We start from the raw sequence: 21,496 nt of genomic DNA on the forward strand, positions 1-21,496 counted from the left end.
TATTATTATTATTATTATTATTATTATTATTATTATTATTTCCTTAGAAAGCTATCATCTAAAGCTCCATCTGATATTCTTAAAAATGCGTTGTCGAGACTATCATAATCAACTGTGTCAACATTGTGTTTATGTCAGTAAAGCAAACCGAATCGAACATTCTCGATCAAGGATTGGGAAAGTGATTCCGCTGAGCTATAGCTAATAATATTTCTAATGATCTGAATGTAGGAGCTGAGGCATGAGCGATGCTGGTAGTGCCATTCCTTATGCAGCCAATCCCTCTGGTATGAATGGTGTGAAAATGTCGCTGTTGGTGCATACATTTCAGTGGCCTTAGCAGAGTATAGAAGATCAATGGCTGCATCGGTAAGCATTGGGAAGCTACCTCATTCATTTCCCAGGTCTCTGTTCAGTGATGCCGACGTTATCTATGACAGCTGATGGCGGAGCAGTTGAATATCAAATCACCCTCCGGGCTGAATACTCAGTATGCATACATAAAACAAAGATAAGAGATAGGGACATGAATGGGTCCGATCCTTGGCTGAATGGTCAGCGTCGAGGCCTTCGGTTAAGAATCATCTGTCTCAATGGCCTCCTCATCTTTAGCTACAGAATAGCAGTGTCAGAAAAAGGCTGGAACTTCTTCTGTTATACCAAACCAAACCAAAGCAAACCATAAGCCACGATGCTACTACCCCGATGGGCCTTGGTCTGGCATGGGACCCCATCCCGAAGACATGCCGATAATTAGGTGAAGTGTGGTGAGAGCGACGAATACTCTCGCCTGTTAGTTTTGGATTTCTAGACTAGGGCTACCATCTCACTGTCAGATAGCGCCTCAGATTTTCTCACGTAGGCTGAGTGCACTTCGAACTAGCCCTCACATCCCGGTAAAAATCCCTGACCTGGGCAGAAACTGAACAGGGAGTCTTCCGGACTTGTTGCTTTCAACTTTGCGACACCCACCGGAAAAAGTTAGGCGGTAATGTTAGAGGCAGGCAAAGCAGAAAAAGGCCCACTCTATGTAGATTAGATGGTTTTCTTTTGCCAATTATCATCATCATTATTATTATTATTATTATTATTATTATTATTTGTTATTAAAATTATAATTTTTAAATTTTACAAATTTTATAGTCGCGCCAACATTTTAATTTTTAATTTTTTAATTTTACACTCAAGTTCATTTATAGCGTTTCTCTGAATTACTACCCTTACGGGTTTAATGCGACATTTGCCGCTGCTTATTTTCCAAGAACTTATCGATCCATGGATCCAATGTCGTTACTCTAAGATGGAGGGAGGCACCTGTATTTTTTAGTCTGAGGAGAAAGTTTTCACATAAATATGCAGTTGAAAAAGTCACTAATAATTTCAAGGCTCTAACCAAAACAAATTCGGTAACTTGTTTTTGAAGAGTCTAGTAAAGTCCACGTCTTCCATGAAACCATCATTCACCAAAATATTCCCTTGCTGATGATCCTCTCCCTGACCCTTAGGGTAGTACTGATGGAAACTTTCAGCCAAATTGGTAAGATGTTGGCTTATAACATTGGATATACCTTCTTCACCCATGTAAGACACAGTTAGAAAAAAAAAAAAAAAAAAAAAAAGGTTGGGGGGACATTTCCAAGTTATTTTCTTGCTGATGTCTCCAAAGAGCTAACTTCTTTCTGAATGAATATAATTTATTCAGATAGTAAACACATTTGTCACAGTTCTCTGAAAAGGCAAGTTTGAGTGATTAGAGGAGAGAAAATGTCAGCTAGATATGTAAGTTTATCTTTCACTTCTTGATAAAGGAAGAGTTCTCCCATGATTTACTTTTGGTCTTGCAATTCGAAAAGGTGAGAGAAGACCTTTCCTATCAATAACTACGCAGCTTCAGCATTAAGTAGTACAGTAAATGCTCATGTTGCGAGCTTGTAGACAGACAACGCGATTCGATGAGTCCAGAACAGAGGACGCGACCACGAAATTCATTTACTGCTTTAATCGTGTCGTTAAGGGCTTCGTTCAAGTCCGTTGGAAGCCTGTTCCCTGTGAACATACAGTGCGTATATGTACCACACTTGAGCGGTACCCATTCGTATGCGGTGCCATCTGTACACACACTAACACATCTGCTCCAGTCATCCTTGTATGTTTATGTAATTATTGCGAGCATCGTATATCTCTGAACTTGTGGTGCGGTCAGGCAAGTATAGACAGCACAGAAGTTCTTCTCGCATGTCTTCGCCACCTTCATATCTTACGAAATAGATCAGAATAACGTGCCTGTCGAGGTTAGCTGGGCCATCAAGTTGAATAGAGAATAGTCACCCCGAAATTTTTCACTCCTTCCATGACCTGACCTTCAGTATCTTCAGCCTGTTCAATCCTTCGCTGTATAGAATTGCCTAACGGATTTGATTCGGTTTCTGACCAGCCTGAGGTCTCAATATTTAAATAGTCTTGTGGTAACCTTGATGAGGATTGAAATGACGAACATTTTTTTTATTCATTTCTACGGCAACTGCAACACAAATGTCTTTGAACAGCAGCAAAATATTTAGAGTAAATTTCCAAAACATTGTCAAAGTGCATACAACAATAAACACAGTTTTGTACAATATGAAAGTAAATACTGAGTTCTTGCAGACAATGATTGATTGTAAAGAAACTTACGTAACCAATGTGTGTAGTTTAACGAATACAACAATTTTAAATTCTGGAGGATTCATAGCACCACCATTCGAAAGGGTCTCGGAACACATTACGCAATGGCACTCAGGGGCCGCAATGAACCCAAACTTTAAGTAATCGTTATCATCGTAGGCCTACTTTACGAAATTTCCTTTAATTTGTTGTTTTTTCTCTTTCACGTGTCGTTACTTCATCACTACGAATTTTTCGGGTGTTTTTGAACTTCCACAAATAGATTTTTCCCTTTCCAATGCCTCCTCTTGAAAAAAAAACTCAAAATAGTACGTCGCTGTGCTTTCTTCTGTGTTTTATTACCGGCCTCTAGTCCGCTTTCGTGAGCGCACCAGGCAGGTCGTGCTAGCTGCGCTCCTCGCAAGTGGTTACACATTTGACTCGGGCAATCGGAACACAGTGTAGCAAGCGTCGTTTGTTTGTGTTGCGAATTTAGTACTCTTTCAGTTTATTACAGTGTATTGTACATAAGTGAACAGTGTTTTACTGATGGACGGTGGAACATACGGGGAGGGAGGCTCTCCCCCTATTCAACCGAACAATGCCATAGCGGATATTCCCACGCCTTCTTTACCTTCTACACTGAAGGCAGCTCTCCTCACCCTCAATGAAGACCAGCATTGCGACGTAGAAATGGAGCCTCGAAGCAGTTCAGTCCAGAAGCGTCCGATGGATCACCAGCCACACAAGGATAAAAGGTTAGCGACATCCACTTCTGAATTAGAAGGTAAACATATATCTTTGCTATCTTCAGATAAACTGCCGAGTACAGTCAACAAGCGCCCCTCTCCCTATGCGAATAACAAAAACAATAGATACAAGGACGATTCTCCTGGTCCATTCTATATTTACGTAGATGGTACGGCAGGCAATATTGGAAAATTTCATCCAATGGGATTAGGAAAATTGCTTTACAGTAGTCTGCCAACACTTAGGCCTAGTATTTTGAACATTAGCCCCATTGGACGGAACAGAATCAAGATTGACCTAAAAACAGCTCGCGCTGCTAACTTACTTGTAGAGTCCCCCCTGTTTGCTGAGAAACAATTGCAAGCTTATGTTCCAGCTCATGTAATTACTCGCCAAGGAGTTATCCGTAATGTTGATGTCAGTCTAGGTGACGAAGAGCTCCTACAAAACATTTGTTCGCCGATTAGCATTCTCAGGGTACGCCGTATGATGAAAAACAAAATCCATCACAATGGCACACAAGAGAGTATCCCTCTTCAGACATGTGTAGTACAATTCGATTCCCAGTTTTTGCCGGACAGTGTTTCTATTTACGGTATGCGGTGTGAGGTCACCCCATACGTTGCTCCTGTACGCCAATGTTTTAAGTGCTTACGGTTTGGCCACATCCAGCTATATTGCCGTTCAACAGGAAGATGCGCTAAATGTGGTAATCAGCACCCTGTAGAACAATGCTCATCCTCACAATTAGTGTGTGTACATTGTAATGGTGCCCATATTTCCACCAGTAAAGATTGTCCAGAATACTCTAAACAGCAGAAGGTGAACGAACTATCAGCTACTAGGAATATTCCTTTCAAGGATGCACTCAACGTTTTGGAACACCGACCCTACGCAGAGGTAGTGGGATCAACCCTTCCCATCGAAGATGAACGGACCTTTCCCTCGCTCCCAACGCAGCGCTCTAATAGATTCACTGCCTTCAAAAAACCTCGCCTAGCCCCACCACCTGTGTCCCGTGCTTATGAGCAACCACCTCTGTTTTATTCCCCTCATGAACTTCCACAAGGCCCCATCAGACAAAACCCCTACCCACCTCAACCTCATCGTATTTCCTCCCAAATGACTGTGGATAACTCTGTTTCAAAGACTAATTCTCCTTTTGTGGTGGATGTCTTAATATCCAATGTTCACAATCTTATTTTACATATTCTACAAGGAATAACCTCATCTTCGACAGGCCCTCCAACGTCTGAAGAATTACGTGAAATGATTTCTCGGTGCATTAACAATGGCAATTAATCTAAAAATATTACAGTGGAACGCTCATTCTTTGACAGCTAACAAAGACAGTTTATTAAAGGAGATTCATGACAGGCAGATTTCTGTCGTTGCCATATGTGAAAGTTGGACATCTCCAGATCTGGAGGTGCGGTTTAGAGGCCCCAGAGTGTATAGAGATGATCGTATGGATGGTTACGGTGGAGCAGCTCTCCTTGTTTCCTCTCAAGTTCGACATACGATGATCCATCTGAATTTTAGACAAGTGCCGTCTTTCCAGGCCGTAGTTGTACGGATAGACTTGCCTCCCAAGCCTTTTACCCTGTTATCAATGTATTGCCCTCCTCGATGTGTGATTGAGCTTAACGAATGGTACACTCTGATATTACAACTCGACCCGCCATGCTTAGTATGTGGAGATCTGAATGCACATTGTGAAGCCTGAGGTTGTGCTTTCACCGATGCTGCGGGTACTGCCCTTTTGAACACCCTCGACCAATTTAACTTTGTTATTTTAAATGATGGATCTCCAACTCTCGTCCCTCGACTTGGACAGCGTCCTTCTGCTGTTGATGTTACATTGTGTTCTTCTACACTCTTGAATACAGTGTCTTGGAAAACTTTGCCATATGTCATCGGTTCGGACCATTATGCGATTGAAATTTTGTTGCATACTCTTTATATCTCACCATGCACTATTTACCCATCCACTAAATGGAATACAAAACTTGCAGACTGGTGCGCCTACACTTCTAAAATCGACAACGATCTGCAGTTATTGTGGACTCCGTTAACTCCATTAGAAGACTATAGTGCTTTCCTGAAAATAATAAATTCTGCCGCCCACGTTTCAATACCTGAAAAGCACCCATACACTCTTAAAAGAGGACCTCCAACCCCTTGGTGGGACTGGGGATGTTCATTGATGATTGCAAAGCGTAAGCAAGCTTTTACCCAGTACCGACGCCAACCTACTTGGAATAATTATGTGTTGTACCAACAGACGAATGCCAAAGTGAAACGTTACCTAAAAGAACGAAAACGTCAAAGCTGGAGAAGTTTTTGTGAACGTATTAATAAAGATACACCTCTAACTACAATATGGTCGCAAATCAGAGGCCTCCGGAAAGATAGCCACACTACATCCTTTCCGTCCAACATTGCAGAGCTGGGAGAACAGTTTGTTGACATTATTGCACCTCCGTTCGTGCCTCCACCCATAGATACAATGGATGACGTCTGCGATGATCCCAATCACTTCCTCACACGACCATTTACATTGCATGAGTTTCAACGGGCTCTTAAAGACTGTAACAATACTGCACCGGGAAAGGACAACATACAATACTCCATGCTTAGTAAATTGCCTCTCTCGGCTCAAATTCTCCTTGTCCAGATTTTTAATTCCATATGGACACATGGCCCACTACCTGCAGACTGGACTACTCAAATAGTGGTACCCATCTTAAAGCCCGGTAAGGATCCTCAAGATGCAGCATCTTACAGACCAATAATTTTATCCTCTTGCGTGGTTAAAACACTAGAACGGATGGTTAAAAACAGATTAGAGTGGTTTCTGGAACACTACAGGTTCCTGCCTGTATCTCAACATGGATTTCGAAGAGGACGCGGAACCATGGATCATCTCAGCATACTCACCACTGACATCGAGCGTACTTTTCAAACTCGGGGTTATCTGGCCGCACTTTGCTTGGACATTGGTTCTACTTACGACAATGTGGACGTATCTCTACTGCTGCGTAAGTTAGCAGCCTTGAAACTACAAAGAACTCTTATCTTCGGCATTGCAACTTTGATTAAAGAACGCACCATATACGTTCGGAACGGTCCTACTTTTATTGGACCGCGTACAGTCTCTAAAGGCCTTCCACAGGGCAGTGTGTTAAGTCCCTTACTCTATGCTATCTACACCTCTGACTTGGACGCAATATTTACTCCCGCCATCCGTGTTTTGCAATATGCTGATGACGTCTGCATTTATACATCTTCAATCAATTTGACAATTACTCTTCAGCGTCTGCACACAGCATCACAATGTCTTCAAGACTGGACTACACAGAGTGGACTTGCACTTTCTCCTTCAAAATCATCCGTCACTATATTCACCAAACAGAAACTGGTTCTTCCGTCTCCTACAATTCAACTTGGACCATATTATTTTCCTGTGAAGTCTACTGTTCGCCTCCTGGATATGCATTTGGATAGCAAACTCACTTGGAGTGGACATATTGCTTACATCCAGACACGGGCACTGCCTGCACTGAACGTCCTTCGTTTCTTAACCCGCACTTGGTGGGACGCTGCTCCCGCTTCTTTGCTAATTCTTTACCGTTCCTTGATACGGACAGTTATTGACTATGGCAGTATGTTGTACAGCAACGCTCCTAAGTATGTTCTGGATAAATTAAATGTCCTACAATTTCGTGCTCTCCGAGTATGTCTTGGTGCTATGTCGTCAACGCCTACAAATGCTCTACAGGTCGAAGCTCATGAACAACCCCTACACTTGAGAAGGAAACTACTGGCAACAAAATTTCTCCTTCAACGTTCTACTTTGCAGGATCACCCGTTATTCAAGAGCCTACAACTTCTGCATAACCAGTATCGCGAACGTCATGGAAAACATCCACCTTTACTTCTAGAATGTTTAAGAGAACTTAAGTTCTGTCTACCCTTGACTTTGAAGTCCCACACAATTCCGGCATTCCATTTTAACTACGCCTGTTTGATATCTCCAGCTTCCACATATTATGTCCCCAGGTACCTACTAGAAAAACCTGCTCCAAATAAACACGTAATTGATTTTATTGAATCTACTTGGTCCGACTACATCCACATTTATACCGACGGTGCAAAGTTTACAGATTCAGTTGGTTTTGCATATTTTTGCGTGCAAACACAGGAATATGGCCATTTTTCTCTTCCCGTTGAAGCATCCACCTACACTGCTGAACTTGTCGCCATTCGGGAGGCACTGTATTACTCACAATCCAGAAATTTTCATAAGATACTTATCATTTCAGATTCTCAAAGTGCTATTAGGAAATTGGGACATCCTCGACGAAACATACGAACACACTCCTACATCTATGAAATATTACAATTATCATCTGTCATGAAATCGCGCGGAAAATGTGTGTCATTTTTATGGGCGAAAGGACACTCAAAACTTACATACAATGATCTGGTTGACAGTATGGCCAAACAAGGTGCACGTACTGGCTTATTCCTTTCATTACGCCTCCCCTGTACTGATTTTTATGCTACTAGCAGAAGGAAAACGTATGTTGAATGGACAGCTCTGTGGAACAGGACTACTCAACACAAAGGACGATACTATGCCTGCATTCAACCAGCTATCCCCCACAAACCATGGTATCAAGACGTCAGATGGGCCCGAGGCGAAGTAACTACCATCATTCGGCTGAGGTTCAACCATGCTTCATTTCCCGCTCACCTCAACAGGATTGGAGTTCTCCAATCAGCACAATGTCCGTGTAGCGCAAGAAACGCGGGAGATGTGAACCACATTATCTTCGAGTGCAGTAGAACTGTATCCTTTCGCAGAGAAATGTTCGCTACCCTTGTGCATCTCCGGGTTCCCTTACCCACACATATTCAGCTATTACTGGCAACTGGAGACTTACGTGTGTACAGTGCAATTGCAACATACTTCACAAAAACTGGTGTTAATATCTAAACAGTAAGTGTCTTTCTTTCAAGTGTGTTTTGCTTCCTTTTTGTTCTGTTCTAAGTCATTTCTGTTATTTTGTATGTCTTTTAACTTGTTGTCCCTTTTTATTTCTCTTTTCTGTAACAATTTTTATCAATGTACAATATTGATGGCCAAATGTCCTATGGACGAAGGTCAAAATAAAAAAATAAAAATTACCGGCCTATGCGTAATCACAAATCTTCACTACTGTTCTTCAAAGCACTACACTGAACTAAATTCACTCACTCCTCATCGTACTCTCGATAGTAACTCGGTGCATGTAGGTGCATATTCAAGACGTGACAGAAAATCTTCAAAACTTCCAGACTGTCCACACATTCAAGTCACCGAACGGACGGTTTGTTAGTTTTGCGGAGAGATGGCAGCATACTTGTTTACAAATCTAATCGAAAGACGGTGGTTCGACTTTCATTTATTGGTAGTTTCGCTTAGGAATGACAAAACGAGTTGCTAAACGGTTTTGAATTTAATTCTGTCAGAACTTGATTATTTTTGACAAAGTTGTAAATGGGAAGTTCAGACATGATTTCAGTTTTTATTAAAGAGAAACTCTTGGGCCGAGCAAGTGGCCACGCGGTCTGAGTGATGTAACTATCGGCTTGCATTTGGGAGATAGTGGGTTCGAATCCCACTGTCGGCAGCCCTGAAGATGATTTTTCGTGGTTTCCATTTTCACTCAAGGCAAGTGCTGGAGGTGTACCTTAATTAAGGTCACGGTCGCTTCCTTCCCACTCCTAGCCCATTGGCGTCATAAGACCTATCTGCGCCGGTCTGACGTAAGCAGATTGTAAAAAAAAAAAATACGAAAACTCTGGGTTGCAATTTTACCTAGTCTAATTTACATTGAGCTGAAATTAATAAATAATAATTAAAATGAATGAATAAATAAAATAATTAAACGAAAATCCGTAATTTGGGCGCGAGAGTTCACCAAAGTGGATCCTTCAAATTTTGATAGCTCATAATTTTCTGTTCTCTCCCAGACCGTGTACTAAACGACAATATGATTCAGCAGTAATTGTGTCTACCCAGAAGCAAGGAGCGATGACAAGTTTATCTAGTATCTGAAACCAAATTTCCAGCCACCAATGATACTGAAAGGACACAATTCTCATCCATTTGAGGTGTCCAGATGCCCAACAGTGCATATTATGCCTAATAACACGTCCAATGCTTGAGAATGTTGCTTCATCTGAAAGTAATGTGTTTGCAAAGAATGAACTAATCTCCGCAATAACGTTACGAAACCACCGACAAATAGCGACTCTAACCTGAACATCTGCGTGTGGGGTCTTGATGTAAACGTATGATAAGGATGGTAATGCTGTTGCTTCAGTATCCGCTGCACTGCAGTGCGGTTAAACCCACTCTCTTTGGCCAATTCATGTTGACTTATCTGTGGATTTAATTTCAACAATAAAAAAATGAAAATCCACAGCCTGTTTCCAGTCATTCGACCGGGTCAGGAATGGAATGAATGAAGCCCCCACCTAGCGGTGAGGATAGGAATTGTGCCGACTGCCGAAGCCTGTCGCACTCCTCTGGGGCAATCATTAATGAATGGCAGCTGAAATGAAATGCTATTGGAGGATGTTGCTGGAATGAAATATGGCAGGGAAAACCGGAGTACCCGGAGAAAACCCTGTCCTGAATCCGCTTTGTCCAGCACAAATCTCACGTAGAGTGCCCGAGATTTGAAACAACGGAACCCAGCGGTGAGAGGCCGGCGCGCTGCCACCTGAGCCACGGTGGCTCAACTTTCAATAATAATGTACAACTAACTACTTTTACGGTTTTCGGAGACGCCGAGATGTCAGAGATGTAAATCTACCAACACGGGGCTGCTATATTTGAGCACCTTCAAATAACACCGTCTTGAGCTAGGATTCAACTTGCCTACTTGAGCTTAGAAAGCCAACGCCTTAATCATCTGAGCCACTCAACCCGGCGAATTTGCTTTTGCAGTGACAAGAATATTATAGCAGTTTCGTTATTCCCTTTTGATTTAATCTTCAAGCGATTCTTGTTCTTAACCCTTCCAGCCGTGCCTCCAGTCGTTTGAATTTAATATGCGACGTTTGCATGCCATATCTTTCATTGAACACTGCCGATGCAATTCGATATCATCTCCCGCGTACATCTAGTACTAAAATCACATTTACCTCTAGAGCAAAAACTATCCTATTTCTGAATGTACTGTGCGAGTTGGCCGTGCGCTTAGGGTCGCGCAGCTGTGAGCTTGCATCCGGGAGATAGTGTGTTCGAATCCCGCTGTCGGCAACCCTGAAGATGGTTTTCCGTGATTTCCCTCTTTAAAACAAGCGGAATGCTGAGGCTGTACCTTAAATAAGACCATGGCCGCTTCCTTCCCGCCCCTAGGCATTTCTTATCCCATCGTCGCCATAAGCCCTACCTGTGTCGGTGTGACGTAAAACAAAAAAGTGAATGTGGAAGAACCACAGTAAATAATCAACATGGCTAACTACTTATCTTGACAGTTTAGGTGGTTTTGAAGCCAGGAAACCGATAGTTTATGTTTCCTCAAGTTGATGAAATGTACTAACCTAAATTAAATACCGCCTATATGCTCAACAATTCATTTTAGAAAAATGTTTCTATTAACATTTGCTTATTTTATTGAAGGAAACCAGAATATCAAAACGTTTTATCAAGGTCCCCTTTTAAAATCTAACGTTGCTTCTCCTGCGCCACCAACATCATTTGGAAGGCAAAGAATTCTGTTTTATTTATTGATTTATGAGATATTCGCTTGTAACACTTTATCTAGGCCACTATGTATATGCCTCCACCTTCTGCTTTCAACTCGTCATGGCATGATATACCGCGCTTGGGCTACGGGTGTCCAATCAGGAGGGACTTACCGTGCTAAATCCCAAACGTACTCGTCCCACGAAACCATACACTGAAATACTGTAGTACGTTTTGGCCCATTGCTATAATTCTGACGTCATCCTTTTAGCAGCATTGTTGACGCAGTCGTCATTCAAAAAGTTTGCAGTGTTATTTATCATCAGCTCTGTAAATCTCTCTCTCTGCCGAGCGAGTTGGCCATGCGGTTAGGGTCACTGAGCTGTGAGCTTCCATTCGGGAGATAGTGGGTTTGAATCCCACCGTCGGAACCCTGGAGGTTGTTTCCATGGTTTCCCATTTTCACACCAGGTACCTAAATTAAGGCCACGGCCGTTAACTTCCCAATCCACTTTCCCATCCCTCCGTCACCGTGTTAGTGCAACGTTAAAAGTAAATATAAAGAAAGCTCTGTATTTCCCAACTACTGAATAAAATAAATTGCGTAGAAGATCCAACTACAAATCTTATTTTCACCGCATAACTAAGGCATGGAAAAAATTCCACGCCTTTTGAAGTAATTTTCGCTGACAGATATTGATTTGTGGTGCTGTACTGCCACTTCCTTTGTTCTGAGCATGTTTTATTTAATGGCTAATAACAGCCTTTGTTGTCAATACTTTCCTTATTCGAAATCGAAGCCCTAGATGTACAAATAATCAGTGTAGTTAATTTATAACTATCGTCAAATATTTTATGAGACAATTCTTGGACTACCTACATATTTACTCCGAAGAGACAAAGAAGATAAACAGAGCGCACCGGCTATTGCGTCCTTTCAGGTCATTGATATTAAATAATTAGTGAGATATGCCACTTGTCTGCTCTAATTTCCTATTCCCTAACACACTTCAAAATACCTATTCGTCCATTACATCTCAACTTACAAGTAGGTAATTTATTGCCTTCTTCTTTCAAACTTTCCCTTTCTCCAACATATATTCTTTACCAAGGATCTGTTCCCCATTCCGAACTATTCAATCACACTTTCCTTAATTGAAGAACTTATTTCCAAAGTATCTTAAATCCAAAGTTGTTTATTTTTAATAATTTTTTTACGACAAAGTGTTTTATACATTCATTTAGCATTGAACAAAATTATGCTCCTAAACTTGTCATAGGGTAGGTCGGAGCTATTTCTATCAGTTCCATTCAAAATTCAATATCTGCTACAATTCAAACTATGTTGAAAAATCACTGGTTGCCACGGTACGTTTGTCCCTACACTCCACGAAAAACAAGAAACATTGCTTTTTATATTATGTACATGCATGTAAACATTTCAAACGTAAGTATTTGCAAAATATGGATTGTCTAAAACGTTCGGGGTAATTCGGGTAACGTTATTGTGATCACTAATAGAATCGTGATTTTCATATACACTTTCACATTTCTTTCCTGCCAGGAGAGTCCACACAGATCTCATGGAACCAAAACCTGCACTTTTGGCATTGCAGCCGGTCTCCTTTTGTGGCGCTTTCTTGTAAGTAATACAGCATACAAAGTCATGGTTCTTGCATTGCAAAGGTCTTCCGGTTATCTCAACTTGCAAGGGTGTGTAAGACAAACTCCTTAATCTGTCGACCAAGATCTTCTCTTCTATTCCAGAGAAAACTGTGGCGATACCAACACACTTTCTTGATGAGCTTTCTCCCTCATTAAGTACCTGATGCAGTCTAGTAGCCGAAAATGTTTTGCAAGATCAAGAAAGGGATGTTAAAATGACCTGTTACAGCCCGAAGACCACGGTATCTTCTCACTACAATTGAAATGGCCCTGCTCGTATCATTCTTTCAGCTATCTCTCACCGTTTCTTTATCTTTTATACTCATTGTCTGAAATAACATTCCAATATACTTTATGAATTGGTACATGTATATTTTAGTTTTATGCAACTAAATAGCGGGTTCAAAAAAGTTATTAGATTAACCCCATAACAATTGATCGAATTATCTCCAAACTCCGGTTACTTTTCTCACGGTTGGCTGCCCTACAGGTGTTAAAAACACCTCGCAAATGTGGCGGTTGAGAGATACATGTCTCCTTATTTAACATAGCAAAGCAAGTCATGCAGCAATACCGATTCGTTCATGGGCTACATCGTAAGTTTGCCGGCTTAAATATTTAACTCTTGAAAATTAAAGAGTTCTGGTAGATACGTTCACTAAAGAAGTACATTTCTGGAGCTGAATCTCCGGTAAAATCTTTGTGCTAATTCAAAGAAGTTTTTTCCAAAAAAAAAATACACGTTTCTTTCAACTAAGATGGTATAATAGACGCTAAGCAATACAAGAGGTATGCATAATAGAGCCTTAAATGGATATTTCTTTGATCGGATTAGCCTCTTGATCGTAAGAGCCCCGGGCTACAACAATTGGGAAAATCGTGTTGTTTCTTTTATCCCAGCTGTTTTTATTTTCAATTTATCATGTTTGCCATGATTTTGTGCGTGGTAGTTTACAGGTTTGCAGTACACTATATCACAATTCGAGTTGTGTGCAATAAATCTCCAACTAAAGAAAACGTGTATGTTTTATGACGGATGTAGCTTAGTAAAGTTACTCATGTACATGGAAATTTCGATAATTCGAAGCTGAAAGAGTCAGAGAAAAACTTTGAATTATTATACAAAATTTTGAATCATCCAAAAAATACAAAAAATCGAATATGTTTCTCAATAGGGTATGGAACAAATAGTACTTAACTTGATGATGAAATAAATATATTATGTACAAAATGTACTTCAGAGATTAATAAACTGTATTAAGCGAAATACTCTATTATATTTTAAAAAATTCATAAAGTAACAGATTTTAACTTGTTCCCCGCATTTTTAGTCTCTCAGCCATAGAGTACGATTCTAATTGGTTTAACGTTTGAAAAATGGAATCACATTATTGTGAGTTAAAAAATACGCCTAACTTTTCGAACGTGTTTCATAGCTTCTGGATCCTCAAATAGCATCACCAAAATGAGGCGTACTAGGCAAGATGAGGAGTGAGGTAGTTTGCCATTGCTTTCCTCTCTGGGTAAGATGGTGCTATTGTACCACGACTAATCCTATGAGCATAACACTCAGACGCACTGGTTGTGCTCCGAATGTCACTACTCAGCACCACCCATACCCCAGGAGCTTGCATATTGTCACAGCCATGCATGAGACTGGGACTTCGGTGGAAGCTACATTTTGTTCTGGCCTGTATCAAGAGACAGATACAAAAGTACTGCATCCATCAAGAAATGACAGCAGACATACATTCCCTATACGGGGACATAATTATTGTAGATCGTGGTTTCGGACCGGCGGAAAAATATGTTATCAAAATATATTTTAAAATGTTGGGTCAGGGCTTATTTTCCTATGCCAGGAAGTATATTACATCCAAAATGGACTTCAATGTAACAGACGTCAAAAGAATTGAAGTAACGATTAGTAAAGTACTTTGCCGGGCAACATATTCTGAGATAAGGTGTGTTAAAAAAAAAGACACAAACCACAAAAGTAATGACAGAGTCATCCAATAAAGGAGTTATTGTTAGATAAGCCAAGTATTACTGAACAATGTTCTGGAATGTTATTTTCGCATAAAAATTGTTCGCAAGTGCAACCAAATGTGCAATCACTCAAAAATAAAATTTAAAAATGAGTTCATGGTTCTGTATGTATCTCGTATTTAATATTTTATCAGACTTAATTTAATTTTTTATCAAAATATAATTCAGCTCCCAAGTAGACACAAACCCATAAGCAGGACTGGTGACAGGATTTTAGGGCCCAAGGGCAACTGAAGGGTCCCGGCCCCTAAATCCCGGTACATACCCCACCCCACCCCCAACCCCACCCCCACCCCGTAACTTAATTTTGACAAGAACTGCGAACGTGCAGGTTATTTTATAACCGAGACTTGCCTGATCTTCAGCCCCTCGCGGGGGAGTTTGCACCAATAATTGGTGTAATAATGGTGTAAAAATTAAGTAGAATGTATATCGGTACAAACGTGGTGTATTTGTGGTGTTAATTTGGTGCAAACGTGACAGTGGATGCAGCGATTTAACACCACTGGAAAGTGCTCCAATACTGCACCATAATTACACCACATATTTTTTCACATTAACTTACACCATTTTTACACCAACATAGTTGGTGCAAGAGAAGTGACATTTCACACCATAGTTACACCAAAATTGAAGTACACTAACCAGATAATTTCTGAACCAAGTTCGCGCCAAAGTACACCAAAGCTTATCTTTCGACCTTCTATATTGTCAACACCACTGTTGAATCAAATTTGCTTCGAAAATGCCCCAAAGTTACATAAAAGATTTTCGTGCATTTGTGGAATCACCTTGGTGTCATTTTAGTGCGAAATTTGGATAAATTTCTTCGGTTTTTTGTATTTTATTGACATTTAAATTTATTTAAACTTTGCATTTTTATTTTTAATTCATTTTTTTGGGAATGGGCCCCTGCGGCCCCCTGGGCATTAGCCCCTTCTAACCCCCCCCCCCTCTGTCGACGGCACTGTATCTATAATTTCAATTATTTATGAGAAAAGTTTACCTGCGAGGAACTTACACAATACCATGCACTTATCTTCCTCCTTCTTTGAGCGACTGCAAATAATCTCTGACGACACTATTACCATGATGCAAACACTATTAATACATCATTATAATGAATTCCAGAATACATTGCGTATTATTGTTTTACAATAACCATACTTAAATTATGATTTTCCTCCAAAACGTCTTATCTCTAGGCCATGTAACACAGGCTACTGTCATTGATTCCTACTGGTGGGGGATTTGGTTAACTGCGTGGAAAATTTTGGCAATACATGTATAAATCGTAACAATTTATTTATCCGATGTCAGGCTCCATGGCTAAAGTTTTAGTGTGCTGACCTTTGGTCACAGGGGTCCCGGGTTCGATTCCCGGCAGGGTCGGGAATTTTAACCATCATTGGTTAATTTCCCTGGCAAGAGGGTTGAGTGTATGTGTTGTCTTCATCATCATTTCATCCTCATCACGACGCGTAGGTCACCTACGGGAGTCAAATCAAAAGACCTGCACCTGGCGAGCCGAACCCGTCCTGGGATCTCCCGGCACTAAAAGCCATACGCCATTTCATTTCATTTATCCGATTTTTTAAAAAGGCGTAATTTCTAGAGTTTGTTATTATTCACGGATTTATGACACTTCGGAAATAATCTCCTCAGTTTTCCTTTAATACTTCTTGTTTACTTCGTAATTGGAGATGCAATGAATAATTCCAAACGTATTTCAGTTTCATGATTAAAGGCTGACTAAATTTCCTTTTAAACTAGTTAATCCTAGCATTTCTCACGGTGCTCGTCAATATTGGTAACAAAAGCAGGGTTTCCTTGTATATCAGTAAACATATTACGTAATGTACCAGAAAATACCGAAGTTGAGACTTAAACCCATAATCTCAATTTAATTTACAACTGATTATGGTAACAAAGAGTTCGAATCCCACCTTCGGCAGGGATGAAGATAGTTTTCCGTGCTTTCCCATTTTCTCACCAGGTAAACGCTGGGGCTGTACCTTAATTCAGGCCACGGCAACTACCTTCCCAATCCTGGCACTTTTATACCCTTGTGTCCGGCTCCATGGCTAAATGGTTAGCGTGCTGGCCTTTTGTCACAGGGGTCCCGGGTTCGATTCTCGGCAGGGTTGGGAATTTTAACCTTAATTGGTTACTTTCGCTGGCACGGGGGCTGGGTGTATGTGTTGTCTTTATCACCATTTCATCTTCATCATGACGCGCAGGTCACCTACGGGAGTCAAATCGAAAGACCTGCATCTGGCGAGCCGAACTTGTCCTCGGACACTCCCGGCACTAAAAGCCGAAAACCTTCAATGTTTTTTTTTTTTTTTTGCTAGTTGTTTTACGTCGCACCGACACAGATAGGTCTTATGGCGACGATGGGACAGGGAAGGGCTGGGAGTGGGAAGGAAGCGGCCGTGGCCTTAATTAAGGTACATCCCCAGCATTTGCCTGGTGTGAAAATGGGAAACCACGGAAAACCATCTTCAGGGCTGCCTACAGTGGGGTTCGAACCTACTATCTCCCGAATACTGGACACTGGCCGCACTTAAGCGACTGCAGCTATCGAGCGCGGTCTTCAATGTGTTAGTACGACGTTAAACCACTAGAAAAAAAATGAAGAAAGTTCCAGAATTACCGATAGTAACTACTGTACTTGTTAAAGTGACATGCTGTCCGGAGAGAAAGTAGTACTATATTTTCTTTCCCTTTTTTTTTCTTCAGCTATTTAGGGTCATAAAGTTAGTTTTATAGCTGGATGCCTTTCCTGACGCTAACACTTATCGGACTCTCTTGTGTGTTTCTGAGGTGGTTAATGGTGCAATTATTTATGTTATATGTAAAGGAAGATGTATTAAGACGAACAGAAACCGCAGGCTAGAGGAATTAACTAGAGCCTGTTAAAATCTTCGACCCAGACGGGAATCGAACACATGGCTCACTGAACCGAGGGTCACTACAGTTACCTACCATTCAGCTATTGAATCGGACACAAATCTCACATGGAGTGACCGAGATTTGAACGACGAAACCCAGCGATGAGAGACCGATTGAGCCACGGAGTCCCTACCTCAGGTATGGCAAGGTCACGGGCTGACTGACAATATTCTGCGTGCACGGGAAACAGCTGCTACGAGCGCTAGCCCAGGATGTTATCAGATAGCGCGAGCCTGGAGGGGTGTACATAACACGTCCATACCCACGGTACTCCGTACAATACATGTATATTATATTCTTTCATATAAGGACGTAAATATGTTCAGCATGGAGTTTGTATAAAATGTGCCGAACAACATGCTTTGTAATCACTGTATAACAGGAAAATAAATTATTACTTTAAAGGTTGCCACAAGCACTGAAATACAACAATGTCGGAAAAGTATCGAACGCTGTTGCATTTATTAAGAGGAAAACAAGGGTGGAACGAAGTTCAAATTGACCTACCCTCCACGACGGAACGGGAGCAAATGACCTATTATATGTCCCTCAATACATTATTCTAAAGACATTCCTGCTTTCACAAACTACTCGGTCCACTTAAGATAATCAAAATAACCTGACATAATCGGTGAACCAATTTCTAAAACTGGATAGACTTTGTTTCTTACCAATTACTGTTTGTTTTTTATATAGGTTAAATACGGTACTTGTGTATTTTTACCTTGCAGTGTAATATCTCTTCTTCTTTCCCAAACAGGTTTTCTTTTCCTTTCCCATTTGTCAAATTTACGCATGAATTAAAGATACTGATATTAACAAATACAGCACTTCACTCAGAGGTGACAAGCACACGATAAATTCACGAGCTGTTATAGTTTGACGGAGCACAGCTATTGACACTAAGTGAAGTTACAACTTCTCTGACGTTCAACTGTCACAAGGGTCGTTGTGGACAAGGAAGGATCGGGGAGGGAGAACAGCATGTCTTCCCCTCAAGGTCACATCGTATCGCTCGCTCGTTCGTCAGCTGTCTCCGGTCACTGTGGAAACCAGTCTAGACGGGGTGTGAGGAGGGGTCAGGATTTCTCTACTCTCCCGAGTATTTCTCTGACGTCAACATATTTATTCTGAGAACCATCAACCTCGACAAACAAGATACTACGATCGGTTTCTTAGAATTGTGTTTTCTGCAATTACTGCGGTTTAATAACAAGTTTTGCTTCATTTTTACCACTCTTCCAAATAAGTAACGTTTCAATCTTGTTCGACAACATTTTAAATGACGAACAGGTAGAGAAATAATGTAATATATGAATGGTATCATCATAGCTCTGGAGTGTTAAACGGGGAGAGGGAGACATGCTGCTGGGCTGAGAACTCTGAAGTATTCGACTTGAAACAGGTTTTGAATGTTCCTTTTACTTTCATTTTATCTAGTTCATTTACCTCAGACTTAACACTATTCACCCGCCCCCCCCCCCCCCCCGTCCGGCTCCATGGCTAAATGGTTAGCGTGCAAGCCTTTGGTCACATGAGTCCCGGGTTCGATTCCCGGCGGGGTCGGGAATTTTAACCATAATTGGTTAATTTCGCTGACACGGGGGCTGGGTGTATGTGTCGTCTTCATCATAATTTCATCCTCATCACGGCGCACATGTCGCCTACGGGAGTCAAATCAAAAAGACCTGCATCTGGCGAGCCGAACTTGTTCTTGCACACTCCCGGCACTAAAGGCCATACGCCATTATTATTATTATTATTATTATTATTATTATTATTATTATTCCCCCCCCCCCCGTGGTGATATTGCTACCACACTATGCGCACCTGTGTGTCGCGAACTTTCAATTTAATTTTTTTTTTTCTATTTGCTTTACGTCGCACCGACACAGACAGGTCTTATGGCGACGATGGGATAGGAAGGAGGTAGGAGTGGGAAGGAAGCGGCCGTGGCCTTAATTAGGTACAGCCCCAGCATTTGCCTGGTGTGAAAATGAGAAACCACGGAAAACCATCTTCAGGGGTGCCGACAGTGGGGATCGAACCCATTATATCCCGAATACTGGATACTGAACTTTCAAATTCACTTGCACTAAAAAGTTACTCATGTTTTAAATTCTGTTGTTTTCTTAGACTCCGAAAATTGTCAAAAGTAGTTAGTGACACGTAAAACCATCGCAAAACAAATAACATTGTTTCCTTAGAGTATTGTCAGTTTCTTTTTCAACCAATAGATTTCATTAGTAATTGCAGGGTGCTTCGCAGGGATAAGTTTCATAAGGATGTGCGCTCAGCTATTTCTTTCGTGACTGTTGAAAAATTTAATTTGATAAACTGCATTTTTAGAACAAACACTATTCTTCAGCTAGTCCCTAGGACTGGGTGTTTGTCCCAATACACTCCTTTTCATATACACTACCTACTACTACAGATACAAGCAAAAGAGAATCCATTCCTCCAGAGACGGTTGGCATCGAGTTAGGCACCCGGCTGAAAACGGGTCCCTCCCTACACGCTCAGATTTTTAACTCAAGTCTGCGCAATTTTACATGCACAAGTTGGTTCTCCCTACACGCTCCATTTTACGTGTGCCAGTATTTAATTTTTGTGCATATCACGATGTTGGAAGAAACACTCTTATTATCAATCCTGGCCTTGTGTATGAACGTTAAGTTGAAACATGGAAATGGGAAACTTAAGAGGAGATGGAGTACGAGCTGCCTACGTAAGAGAAAAAAGTACCACATAAATTTATTGTCTCAGCTTCGGCTAGAATCAAGTGACTGGTACAATTATCTACGAATGGACGAACAGAAATATCTTGAATTGCTAAGCTTAGTTCGTCCCTTCACTAAAAGGCAAGACATGTGTATGAGAGCTTCTATAAGTCCTATCGAAAAGTTAACAGTTACGCTTCGATTCCTAGCAATGGGGAGGAACTATAAATATATCAAATTTACAGCCATTATTTCACCTCAAGCACTTCGGAGAATAGTAACAGAGACTTTCAGAGCAATATACACAGCTTCAAAAAGCCTATCTAAAAGTAAGATTCATAGTGTAGTTACGTTAATATAGGCTACAGAAGGCCTGTCCAATCAAAGAGTGCACCAACTAGGCAACAGTTGAATCGAATGTCCAGTACCTCGAAATAATATCCCTGCGGTCTGTTCTATTCTTCACGTGTATTTATTTCTGTATTACTCGAAATTCGATTACACGAATTTCTCCATTTCTCGAAGCAAGCGTTACGTCCGTAGATGCTGAAAGTATTCTGTAACTCGAATTTCGTTCAACAGTAACTGTTTGCAATATGGCATTTAAGGTTTGTGTGTTATTGTTCCTTAACTTACTACAACATATCTTATCTGTCCACCCCTGGTGCGCTGAACACAGGCAATTGGAGCTGTATGAACCCTCTCATGGCTCGTCACTAGACCAGGCGACAAGTGCACTGACTATTCTTCGATCAGTGGGATGTAAATGAGGATTTTTTTACAGCAATAACTGTTATTAGAAAACTATGTGGAGAGTGAAAAACATGCTCCTCTACTGTATGTATTCTGTCTTAAACGACTTGCTATAATAAGTGTTGTAATTAAAATACGGTTAAATAACTTTTATGACAGTATCAAGTCGTAGTTGCCGTGCGGTTAGGAACGCGCAGCTGTGAGCTCGCATCCG

At 41.0% G+C, this 21,496-nt stretch overlaps 1 protein-coding gene across 4 annotated transcripts in view; it reads right to left on the reverse strand.

The window, feature by feature from the left end:
- LOC136857088 (cytotoxic granule associated RNA binding protein TIA1) overlaps nt 1–18,669 on the reverse strand; it is a 963,365-nt gene extending 944,696 nt beyond the window's left edge. For all 4 annotated transcript variants that reach the window (XM_067135475.2, XM_067135474.2, XM_067135473.2 and 1 more), the window contains exon 1: nt 18,534–18,669. In XM_067135475.2, coding sequence (XP_066991576.1) covers nt 18,534–18,606 — 73 coding nt within the window. In that variant the 5' untranslated portion in view covers nt 18,607–18,669. The remainder of the gene's footprint in view (nt 1–18,533) is intronic.
- Between the last annotated feature and the right edge of the window lie 2,827 nt (nt 18,670–21,496).

This window comes from Anabrus simplex, chromosome 1 (assembly GCF_040414725.1).
Source record: "Anabrus simplex isolate iqAnaSimp1 chromosome 1, ASM4041472v1, whole genome shotgun sequence".
In the NCBI taxonomy this organism is placed as follows: Eukaryota; Metazoa; Arthropoda; class Insecta; order Orthoptera; family Tettigoniidae; genus Anabrus; species Anabrus simplex.